Source organism: Triturus cristatus, chromosome 6, assembly GCF_964204655.1.
Source record: "Triturus cristatus chromosome 6, aTriCri1.1, whole genome shotgun sequence".
Taxonomy (NCBI): domain Eukaryota; kingdom Metazoa; phylum Chordata; class Amphibia; order Caudata; family Salamandridae; genus Triturus; species Triturus cristatus.
In genome coordinates, this window is record NC_140589.1 from 379,102,687 (window position 1) to 379,115,575 (window position 12,889).

Below are 12,889 nucleotides of genomic sequence, written 5' to 3' on the forward strand. Positions count from 1 at the left end.
CTGACCCGCCCACCCGCGCACTTCGCCTTAAATGGCGACCGTGCGAACGCGCAGCGGTCACGCGCAGCGGGCGCGCCGATTGTGCGCCGAAGGCGCGCCAAAGGTAAGCCCGTCTGCGCCCGTCTGCGCCCGTCCGCGACCGGATCGCGACCAGCGCCAGGACCCCTGGCCCCCGAAGACCCCGACCGACCCGCCTGACGTACTCCGCCGCCACCCTCACCGCACTCAACACCGGCCGACTCCCAGAATGCCATCAAGCCACTCCAAGACGCACCCAAGGCCCGTTCAGCTGCCACGCCTGCAAGTTCTCCTGCATCCGGACCAGCCCCGCACCAGCACCCGCCAAGGCGATCTCCAGCAGCACCCACCTCAAGTGCATCCTGCTCAACACCCGCTCCGTCCACAGACACGCCATCGAACTCTGGAACCTTCTAGACGCCACAGCCCCTGACGTTGCCTTCCTCACGGAGACCTGGATGAACGCCTCTTCAGCTCCCGACATCGCCATCGCCATCCCGGAGGGCTACAAGATCGTCCGGAGGGACCGCAACGCCAACCAGATGGGAGGAGGCATCGCCATCATCCACAGGAACAACCATCCGTCTCACGACCAGCACCGACAACACCCTGACCAGCGCCGAACACCTGCATTTCCAGATCCACACCAACCCGAACACCACCCTCAGAGGCACCCTGATCTACCGACCCCCTGGACCACGCACGCAATTCAGCGAGGACATCGCCGACTTCATCAGCCCGCATGCCCTCCCCTCCGCTGACTACATCCTCCTGGGAGACCTCAACTTCCATCTGGAAAACAACAACGACCACAGCACCAGCACCCTGCTCGACAACCTCGCCAACCTGGGACTCAAGCAACTGGTGTCCACCCCCACCCACCTCGCCGGACACACACTCGACGCCGTCTTCTCATCCAGCACAGACATCGACTTCAGCCACGCCACAGAGCTTCAATGGACGGACCACAGCTGCGTCCACTTCACCTTCAAGAGAACGACGACCCACCAACACCAGCAACACACCGCCCGCAGAAGCTGGAACAAGATCACAGCAGACCAGCTCGCCACCTCCCTGAGCCAACACCCTCCTGCCAGCTCAGCGAACCCCAGCCAGGCCGCCGAGAACATCACGAAGTGGATCAGCGACTGCGCGGACAAACTCGCCCCGCTGAGGACCCCGCCTAGCAGACCCGGCAGCAAGAAGGCCCCATGGTTCACCGACGAACTCAAGAGCTCCAAGAAGAACTGCCGAGCCCTCGAGAAAGTCTGGAAAAGGGAACCGACACCGGACAACAGGACCTCCTACAAACTTGCCACCCGGAAACACCACCAGCTGATCCGCGCCGCCAAGAGAACAGCATACAAGGACCGGTTGGACAACAACGCACACAACAGCAAGGAACTCTTCAACATCGTGAAAGAGCTCTCCAACCCCAGCGCAGGAAACAACGACATCACCCCATCGCAAGACCTCTGCAACTCCCTCGCCTCATACTTCCACAACAAGATCACGGACATACACAACAGCTTCAACAACCAACCAACGCACACCACGACCGACCAGCCACCCCCCCCCACCACCACCCTCCACGCCTGGACCCAGATCAGCACCGAAGACACCATCCGCACGATGAACTCCATCCACTCCGGATCACCGACCGACCCCTGCCCTCACCACGTCTTCAACAAGGCCGACACTGTCATCGCACCCCACCTGCGAGAAATCATCAACACATCCTTCGACACCGCCATCTTCCCCGAAAGCTGGAAACACGCCGAACTCAGCGCTCTACTCAAGAAACCAACAGCGGACCCCACCGACCTCAAGAATTACCGCCCCATCTCGCTTCTCCCGTTTCCAGCCAAAGTCATCGAGAAGACCGTCAACAAGCAGATGGCCGCCTTCCTCGAGACGAACGGATCCCTCGACCCCTCACAGTCCGGCTTCCGAGCCAAACACAGCACCGAGACCGCCCTCATCGCCGCCACCGATGACATCCGAGCCCTGATGGACAAGGGAGAAACAGCGGCCCTCATCCTCCTAGACCTCTCCGCGGCATTCGACACGGTCTGCCACCGCACCCTAATACAGCGCCTCAGCAACATCGGAATCCAGGACAAGGCGCTGGAATGGATCATCTCCTTCCTCGACGGAAGAACACAGCGAGTCCGCCTACCACCGTACAAGTCAGAGGCCTCCGAAGTCATCTGCGGCGTCCCCCAAGGATCATCCCTGAGCCCAACCCTCTTCAACGTCTACATGAGCCCCCTCGCGGCCATCGTACGCAAACACCACCTCAGCATCATCTCCTACGCCGACGACACCCAGCTGATCCTCTCCCTGACCAACGACCCCGCCGCCGCCAGAGCCAACCTGCACGAAGGGATGAGAGAGGTAGCCGAGTGGATGACGACCAGCCGCCTGAAACTGAACTCGGACAAGACGGAGGTCCTCATCCTGGGCTCCTCACCCTCCGCCTGGGACGACTCCTGGTGGCCTCCCGCCCTGGGCACCGCACCCAAACCGACAGACCATGCACGCAACCTGGGCTTCATCCTGGACTCCTCCCTCTCCATGACCAGGCAAGTCAACAGCGTCTCCTCGGCGTGCTTCAACATCCTACGCATGCTACGAAAGATCTTCTGGTGGATCCCCACAGAGACCAGGAAGACCGTCACCCAGGCCCTCGTCACCAGCCGACTGGACTACGGCAACGCCCTCTACGCCGGGACCACCGCCAAGCTCCAGAAGAGACTCCAGCGGATCCAAAACACCTCAGCCAGACTCATCCTCGACATCCCACGATCCAGCCACATCTCCGGACATCTGAGAGACCTTCACTGGCTCCCCATCAACAAGAGAATCACCTTCCGCCTCCTCACCCACGCACACAAAGCCCTACACGACCAAGGCCCGAGCTACCTCAACAGCCGAGTCAACTTCTACGCTCCCAAACGCCACCTCCGATCAGCCAACCACGCCCTCGCCGCCGTCCCCCGCATCCGAAGAGCGACTACAGGAGGAAGGTCCTTCTCCTACCTGGCCGCCAAGACCTGGAACTCCCTCCCGTCCGTCCTGCGCCTGACCCAAGACCACCTCTCCTTCAGGAAGAAGCTAAAGACCTGGCTGTTCGAGCAGTAGCGGCCCCCCCCCCCCCCCCAAGCGCCTTGAGACCCTACGGGTATGTAGCGCGCTTTACAAGTGTCACTGATTGATTGATTGATAGTAAAGAGACTGAGATACAGACTGATAAGAGCAAATACCTCGAAAGCTGAACAAGTGAATGAGGTGTCGAGTCAAAATCCAGCAAAAGGTGAAAAGCGAAAAGAGTCGAATGAACCAGAGGGGATCAAGAGGATAAGAAAACCTAACCAGAAGTATAGGTCGCCGGAATGGACGTACGTGGCACTGTCTGAAGGTGAAGAGGCAGAAAGTCAAGGAAATCCAGAGGAGGCCTTACGTGAAGTGGTTGAAGAAGATACAGGTGAAATCCTGAAAGTAATCTTGACTGACATTGGAGAAAAGTCAGATACTGAGGATATTGTTGGAGATCTAATACAATTTGATGTTGAAGAAAATGAAGTGAAGAGTGATGAATATCCAAATTGAGTGAACTGAAGAAAATCACTTGGAAAAAAGTGAAAGAGGGAAGTCTGAAATTTAATTGTCTGAAGTAATCCAGAGAAAAATAAAACTGCAGTAGTGGAGTAGTAGAGGCTAAGTCAAAAGACACAGTCAAAGTAGTAAAATGGCTAACATAGAGAATAATCAAAGTAGATGTGCCTTCTTGAAAAGATGGTGTAGAATGTGCTGTTGCTGTACTGGATTATTAATGCTACTATGGGGTGTATTAGCTTTATTAGTTACATTTAGGGTTACAATAGGTACATTTGAGATACATACTGAGAATGAGACTAATGTAGAGAAGGATTCACAAAAAGTAGTTCCAACTAGAATTAGTAATACTTACATGCATAAAGATAGGTCAATTAATGATTTTTCTAGTAATGTTTTTTCAAAATTGTTATATGAATATGTGAAAACAATGGAAGTAAGGGATTGCTACGTATGTATGCAGTTACCTGCATCCGTTTCAGAGGGTGTTACTTATCACCATTTACCAGCTACGTATGGAATTTCATGTAGTGTGTTGAGTAGTGTTTTCTATTTGTTAGGGAAAATAGATTATGAGATGTCTAACAAAGATAATATTTTTGGGCAATTGCCTATGAACAAAAGGCTGAATCCAGCTAAAGGAGCTAACATTTTTGGTGAGATTTTTATTGAGAAAGAAGAATTAACATTAGATTACATTTTTAAGAATAATTTAACTTGCAGCTTGAAAGAAGAGGAGAAGGCTTTTCTAAACATGGCGGAGGAAAGGAGAATGAGCATGAATGAAAAGGCAGGGAAATACAAAGTGAGTGAGACAATTTGGGACATTGAGATGGGGAAAGAATTGAGAAATGGGGCTAGTCCAACGTTAGCTCTAGATGCACCACAGAAGGGTAAACTATGCATTACAAGGAAGAAATCCCAATATGATACATATTTTGTTGGGACTAGTGAGTGTCATGATACATACTTCATTGCAACAGGATGGGGTTTTAAAGGAGGAGAGGATCCAGTTTTCCCAGGAGTGTATTATGTTTGTGGGAACAAGGCTTATTACAAGTTGCCTGACCATTGGTATGGCACGTGTTATGTGGGCCTGGTCTTTCCAAAGATCTTTCATATAGATAGAATAGAAGATGTAGACCATATTAATTTACTAACACGATTTAAGAGAGAAACTTGGTCAGAAATAGTTGGTGATATCTTTGGAGCTTTAATTCCAGCAGTGGGAATTTCTTTAAATGCATATGGAATTCGGAAACTGTCAACAGTGGTGGATTGCTTATCGACAAGTACCGCTGGAGGGTTTCTTTTGGTAAATACGGAGATGATTGCCGTACGTGCCATGTCTATGCAAAATCGACTTGCCCTTGATATTTTATTGGCCAAGGAGGGTGGGGTTTGTGGAATGCTGAAAGTTCAACATTGTTGCACTTACATTCCTGACGAAAGCAAAGACCTGAAGGTCTATATCAAAAATATTACTGATTTGCATGAAGAATTAGTACCACTGGAAGCTGAAAGTATCTGGACCAAAATAGCTAATAAAATAGTTGCTGTTAAGAGTTTTATTGCAAAAATAGGTAGTACTATTATAGGTAAGATATTGTTTCCTTTGACCTGTGTAATTGTTGCATTATTGATACTAAGATTAGGGTGTTTGTGTTGTAAAAACAGGGGAGGGAAAAAGAAATTAATCAAAAGAAATATTGAAAAGAGAAATAAGAGGTCAAAAAGAGATCCACAAGAAATAGAATTAGAAGAATTGAGGGAGAGTGTTTACTTGGAGACGAAGAGGGATGATGAAAGGGAGTCTGGTGTGTAGTGTTGTGAAAAAGAAAAAGACATTTCCAATTTCTCCTAAAAATGGGACTAAATTTTTACTAAATTTTTCCTTTTTTTTTTGGGTTGTTTATTTGGTGATAATATCACCAAAGGGGGGATTGCTGGAGCAGAGTTTTCTGTTGAAAATTTATCGGGTTTTTTAAGCTCCAGTTTTGTCTATATGTTAAGAATTAAAAATACTAATTGTAATTATTAATTATTTGTTTTGTGTGAAAATTCTAATTAACCAACATGAATTAACAAGAGAAATTACACGCGGGAATGCATATATGTTGCTTAATAATAATGTGCAGGTTTTATTAAATGAATGTTGCTAAGTGTTGTTTGTTTAAAGTACAAAACGCTTTTAAAATAATGTGTACTAATGCTTAAATATGTTGCAAATGGCTAGTTAATTACATACACATAAGGGTATTAGTGGGAATTAACACTGTTTAATCATTGCGATGATGTAGTAACGTTGTTTGTATTTCTTTCGATTAAGATGGTTCGTTTTGGCCTTAAAGAAAATGGCTGCCGTTTAAAGCCTGTGCTCGAGTAAAATGAGATGACGAGAGGCCTGGTTGAAAGTCACCTGACTATGGCTTCTGCTGGAGTTTGAAAGTTTCCGCAATGACAGCGACTCTGGGAAATCGTCCAAGTAACCTTGGAGGAAAAGAGAGCCACAATGAACTTTGTGATTAGAGTGGTGGCTTCGTGATGGTTCTGAGGAAGAACATTTAAAAAAATTACAGTTGCAAACTCGAGTTTCCTTCTTCCGTCTTTTTATTTTTGTGATTTTTCTGAGCGGAGATTTTCCAAATGTAGCGATGCTACATCCTTTCCTGCTCGCTCTGCTCAGCGGCTCAACGGAAATTTAGAACATTTTATGTTGCTTTATTTTGTAAGTTTCTCTATAAGTATTGTTAGACTACAGAGGGTCTGAGGCCACTTCTTCCCAAATTTGCGTTGGTGAGGATCGATGCTGTGAGGACGGTGACTTGGGAGACTTCTACTGAGAGACCTGTCCTGACCCATTTATGACATTTAGCTAGAATAGGTAACTATGAGAATAATGATATTTTTTTTTTATTTTTTTTTTAAACCTTTATTACAGAATGCAATATATATACAAGTATGGGCCTACAACCTTCAGGCCGGCCGCTAGCAAGCAGTGGGACCATAAAACACAGTTATAAACACAAGCGGCAAGTGGTAAAGGTCCCAGAAGTCGAAGGAAGCGAATGATTTTGTTTTGATTGATTTTTCTTTGAACTAATTTTAGATAAAGTACCATAATTTTTAAAATACAGTGTTGGTGGTTATTTCTTGTCAATTATTGAGTACTCTATTGTGATTATTGTTGTTTAAATCATGACTCAAGGCAGTGTCAATTAGGTCTCATTGACCTCAGTGCAGATGCAGGGTGTTTAGAAGGTTCTCTCTCTCATGGTTGGTATTGATAGAGTAATCTGAGTGTATGTTAGTGAAATGGGCCCAAGCGTATGGTGAGTGTATGTGCGTGTATCTGTGAAATTACTCTGTCCGTGGAAGTAGAGAGAATTTATATGCCCTGATCTGGATCAACATCTCCTAATCCGGCTTCCGAAGCAACCACAGCAGCGAGACCGCACTTTTCTCTGCCAACGATGACATCCACTTCTGCCTCGACCAAGGCGAAACCGCATCCCTCATCCTACTGGACCTCTTGGCTGCCTTCAACACCGTCTCCCACCGCACCCTAATCATGAGACTCCAGGACGCCAACATCTGTGACAAGGCCCTGGACTGGATCCACTCCTTCCTTAACGGCCAAACACAACGAGTCAGACTAACTCCGTTCCTATCACAGCCTACTGAGATCAGCTGTGGAGTACTCCTGGGCTCCTCCATGAGCCCCACTCTCTTTAACGTCTACATATCCTCGGCATCCCCCGCCACAGCCACATCACCCAACACCTTTGACAACTCCACTGGCTACCAGTCAACAAGAGAATCACCTTCAAGCTCCTCACACATGCCTACAAAGCTCTCCACGACGTAGGACCAGCATACCTGAACCACCACCTTGTATTCCACGTACCTGCCAGACAACTTTGGTCCGCCAAACGTGCCCTGGCCACCGTCCCACGGATCCACAAGACCAGACCCGGAGGAAGATACTTCTCCTACCTCACCGCCAAGACCTGCAACATCCTGCCCCTCCACCTCAGAAAATCCCCAAAGCGGACCCAATTCAGGAAGGATCTCAAGACCTGCCTCTTCATCTGAACCAACTCGTCCAGATGGATCAGCAGCCACCATCCCCTTGAGACCCTCACGGGTGAGTAGCCATGCTATACAAACCCCTGATTGATTGATTGATGCTGTTCATTAAGTACACCCACTAGCAGATGTAGTGCAAAGTTGTGGTCTAACCCTATTTTCCTATGCAGATGACAAACAAATTATGTTTTCTTTACCATCTGCACAGGGTCATGGAGTCTGGGTTTGAGGCAAATCTCCACATGAATGAACAATGACTCGCTCAAAATGAATGGTGACAAGACAGAGGTAATGATCCTGGGAAAGAACCCCAAGTTCTGGGGTCCACAACATTGGCCGGAATCCCAAGGGGCTCTTCCTGAACTATCCCCCAAGGTAAAAATTGTGGGCTTTTGGTTCAATTAGAATCTTTCCATGAAGTCTCAGGTAGTTAAGATGGCCTCCACTTGTTTTGTGGTGCTCAAGTGGGTGAAAAAGATTGTCTGGATCATTCCCAATTGGACCAAAGATCAGTAATCCAGGCCCCAATTCTGTTAAGATTAGACTACAATAACATTCTGTATCTAGGAACAGATAAGGTCTCAATCCGACAACTACAGGTAGTTCAGAATTCGGGGGCCAGACTTTTGTATCGCCTCCCGAAACATGCCAATGTCTCAAACCTCCTCCGCGAGCTTTACTGGCTCGCTGTTACAAAGCGAACACTATTTAAAGCCATGTGCTGTATGTACAAAGCCAGAGCTGGAGTAGAGTCACAATATATTCAGGATTTGGTGGCGCCCTACCAGCCCACACGTATGCTGAGATCAGTCAATCAGACCTTGTGTACTGTGCCTGGGATTCATCTGGCCCTCAAGGGAGGCTGCGCTTTCACATTTCTGGGCCCGATGTTGTAGAACACCCTCAGTGAGCCCTTGAGAAACTGAACTTCACTACTTGCATTTTGTCAAAACTTAAAGACCTGGCGGTTTTAAACTGTCAATCTGGACATTCCTGTCTCTCTGCTCAGCAGCGAGAAACCCTTCTAGTTGGCTGCCCACTTTACAAGACGATATAATATTATTAATAATAACCACGATCTCAACACCAGTGGCGACAAAGAATCTCTCTGCGCTCCGGGGTTAGGGGATTCTACTGCCAACTCCCCTTACCAGATTCCAGGACCTAGGAACTCCCACAAAGACTGCTGGGAAGGCTTTCCGGGACCCTGCTTTGAGGCAGGTGATGACAGACGATTGAGGTCGAGTGACGGCGATTGACTGAATCCCTTTTAAACCAAAAGGCCTTGTGCGCTTGACTATGCAATATTTTGCTGTGCATGCCTTTAAAGTTTACCGCTTACAATGCAAAATGTTTGTTCTAACTCCTTTCTTTGAGGGTACAATTTATCAACAGCAGTTTATTTGTCAAAAGGGCCTACCTCATGCTTCCATATTGTTTTAACCCAACATGTTATTTCAACATGTGGTTCTCTGTCCAGGACAGGTGGAGACTATGCATTAATAGAGTAGTCAAACAATTATCATAATCTACACCTGATGTCATTCCGAATGATTGAGAAATGGGCCCAGCTTATGCTCAACAGATGTGTAGAAGGTCGTGACCACCATACATGTAAACCTAACCTCTGCATATCAAAATGAGAAAACGTGACCTGGGCCAATAATATAACCACAGCTCAGCACGGAGGAACACTAATACATGTTTTAGCTATCGAAATTGGCGAACAGAATTAAAATCAGCAAAGCATAAACAATAAATCAGGTACACAAATGCACAAAACGCGTTTATGTATGTAACATTTATAATCTTGAAGTCTTAAGTAGCGCTCCGTTATTTTGCTACTGCTCATGAGCAATTTAGAAATATTGCATAACGTTATTTAAACTTTATCACATTCTCCACCTCTAGAGACAGCAGTCAGGGTTATTAATGACAGTGCTGTAAGCACCAGCGGAGGGTAGTCGCTATCGCCGTCCTTTTTCGTAGCCCAAACCGCAGAAAAGCCTACACCAGGGTCCCATACAGTCACCCACTCAAATCTCTCTTTTACCTTACGCACGATCTTGCTTCCGTCTCTTACACCTTCTTCTCTGCTGCACAGACAGTTCCGGCAACTACTTGCAGGACGCGTGCGTGCGCTTCGAACACTTCACAAATTGATACACGTTGCTGCGTGTACACTACTTTAAACGCATGCGCCGCTTGCTAATATGGTGCAGAACGCATGCAAGTTCTGAGTAGTGTTGCCTTTCCAAGAGTCGGCGCAGCATAGCCAGCTTTTCATTGGCTATCTTTCAGGAACCCGGAAAACCATTGGAAATCGTGGAGAATTCTGAACTACAATTCTTGTGGCTCGAACTGATCACACCAGCTGGAATAGACCTAAGTTGGAAGTGTGAAGAGTCCTTATAAGACGATACCAGTGCCCAGGGTGGTGTGTATACGACATGGAGGACGACGCGCCTGTAATTTATGGGTTAGAGTTCCAGGTAGGACTACCACCACTTAGAAACAGCGGTGTTGGTGTATGGAGGGGTTTAGAAATTAAATTTGTTCTCGCCACAGCATTTTTGACACTACAGTTTAAAAAAAATATATCAGTTTGCGTTCTGAAACGTATTGTTGTGGAGGTCTAATTCTGCACATGGTCATGGCAGGGTTGTAAAGTGCCTTATGCGCTGTAATCAGTGTGGACTCTGCTGTATGAGCAGGTAGCTTCTTCGTTCCTCGATCAGGATACACTTCGAACAAACGGTTCAGTTGCAGGTTGCAAGTTTATAGGTATACGATACATGGCACTTTTCTGCTCAGTCTCTGGTCAACGCCAGACCAGCACTTCATGTAACATTGTAACATTCCATGCAGCATCATGATGATGCAGGGACACAGAAAACACAGGGAAAGCAAGACACAACATCTTGTCATGTAGTGTGCTATTTGCTAATAGCCAGAAGTGTCCATAACATGTATTCTAATAACATTCACGTAGATCGTTATGCTCTCTCTTCTTTTTTATTTTTTAATAACACATTTTATTGTTTTTTCCGAAAAGAAGCACGTATACAGTGGAGTATCTTACTATATCCTAAACACAGATACAAGATTGCCAGATACACTGTTGCTAGGTATGTTATGTAAATTCGAATTCTGTATAGCTAAAATATGTCCACAAAGATTTGGGACTATCAATTAATGATACATAAAACCACACTACTGACAGACATTAGATATGACAACAACATTGTTTGCTTGAAACAATGAGTGGTCGATATATTTTAAAGTAATATATCGTATGTATTAATATATCCCCCCCAAAGAGACCAGACTAAGCACAGACTGTGCATAATGTTTGTGCAAACTTCGCCTGCACCTTGTGTCCCTCCGTGCGTGGATACAAGCCCAGCTTGTATCCAGACAGCTCTTCACTGTATCCCATGTGTGCCCTCAACCACTTCCCGCAGTGTGGCCGTGATTTGTGTCCAATATGTGGAGAGGACGTTGCGGGACCACATGTGTAGAAGGACATCTGGGACAGTTCGCGGCTGCTGCAGGGAACATAGTATGCAGCCGATGTGGTGTGAGATATGCTCTTTGAGTTATCATGTATTGTACCTTGAGTCGGGAGTTGCGGGAGGATACCCTTGGGGAGGCGAGGCGAGCAGGGAGGTCCAACTCTTTAGGTCGTTTGCCATCTAGCCGGTAACGGCAATAAGGCGGAAGGCATATGTGCCCTTATGCCCCGATACCCAGGGACATCTTAAGGATTTTGGGGGCCCCGGGCCAGATCTTATTTGGGGCCCCCATGCATGGAACAACTCTGAATTTATTATCCATTTTCATCTCATTTAAGCCTTCAGCAGCTATGGTCTGATCTTTGACGACCCTCTTTGTTGGCTCAAAAAAATCTATAAGGGGATCCCAGTCCGATAGGGGGCCCCCATTCAGTGCAAAGCCTTTGAGCGTTTATGAGATATTGGAGACCTGTGATCCCATATTTACAGGGGCCCTATCATTTTTGCGGTATGCCACTGTTTGGGTTTGTCCTGGAAGCTTAATGATGGGGCCCCTAGAAAGGTGGGGGCCCTGGGCCAGAGCCCACTTTGCCCATGCCTTAAAACGTCTCTGCCGATACCACCAACGTGTTAGGTGTCTACCAGTGCCCATCGGGTACATCAAGTGCACCGGTTCATGCGTTGGTGGTTCGGTCCCGCTGGGAGCTCGACACTGTTTAATATTTCGTATCAGGCTCGCATTTAGGAGAAATAATGTGTCTAGAAGCCCCTGGTCATGAACAAAATCAGCATGAGTAGGTAGGTTGCCATCTCCGAATAGCATGCCTATAGTGGTCACTCCAACCTGTTCCCACATGGAGAGTCTTCGGTGTGTCAGTATCCCAGTAGGGACAGTAAGTCCCAGGAGTGGAACATCAGGGGCATTTGGTGTAGTGTGTATGGTGTATTTTAGGACCATTCTCCAATATGCCAGTGCCAATATCAGTAGTATTGGGGTCGCGGTTGGGACACCCACCCAAGGGCAAAGCAGCATGTGTAACATTCCCCACGCAGTCATACTGGGAGTGTATGCCATCTCCTGTAAATTACTGGCAGCTAGCCAGTAAGAGAGCCTTTGCAGCTGGTTTGCCGTACAGTAAGCCCTTACATCTGGTGCCCCCATTCCACCAGCATCTGACGGTAACTCTAGTTTTGTTAGACTGACTCGACGTCTGCCTGTGCCCCACATTAGGTCGGTCAGCAACGTATTTAATGTTCTAATAGTAGTTTTCGGAATTACACCGGCAGGTAAGTAAAGAAGCGTAGGATACACGTTAACATGACTATTTTGGAAATGGCCAGACGCCCCGCCACTGATAGGGGGAGAGAAGTCCAAAAGGCTATTTGGTACTGCAGTGAGGTGATCGCCCTTTGTAAATTCCCCTCCAAGAGGTCCCGCTGAGTTCTGTATATTTGGACTCCCAGGTATTTGAATGTCTCGGGGGCAACAGCCACCTTTGCTTCTCCAAAGGGGGCTTCAAGCTGCTGGACTACCTCCTTCAATGAGTATGCATGTGACTTATCAAAGTTGATGGCAAGCCCTGAAATTGATTGGAATTGTGAGAAAATTAGGGCCACAGTGTGCAAACCGCTCTGGAGGTCCCTAGTAT

General features: G+C 47.4%; 2 protein-coding genes across 3 annotated transcripts in view; one reads left to right on the top strand and one right to left on the bottom strand.

The window, feature by feature from the left end:
• TRAPPC12 (trafficking protein particle complex subunit 12) overlaps positions 1-9,904 on the bottom strand; it is an 820,049-nt gene extending 810,145 nt beyond the window's left edge. Inside the window, exon 1 of one of the 2 annotated variants that reach the window (XM_085610773.1) lies at positions 9,779-9,904. The gene's annotated coding sequence lies outside the window, so the exon portion shown is untranslated. The remainder of the gene's footprint in view (positions 1-9,778) is intronic. The other variant, XM_085610772.1, reaches the window with a different exon arrangement.
• Positions 9,905-10,010: 106 nt separating this feature from the next.
• The window catches only part of EIPR1 (EARP complex and GARP complex interacting protein 1), a 689,682-nt gene continuing 686,803 nt past the window's right edge, over positions 10,011-12,889 (top strand). Inside the window, exon 1 of the mRNA XM_085610774.1 lies at positions 10,011-10,217. Within this exon, the coding sequence (XP_085466900.1) occupies positions 10,176-10,217 (42 nt within the window). The 5' untranslated portion in view covers positions 10,011-10,175. The remainder of the gene's footprint in view (positions 10,218-12,889) is intronic.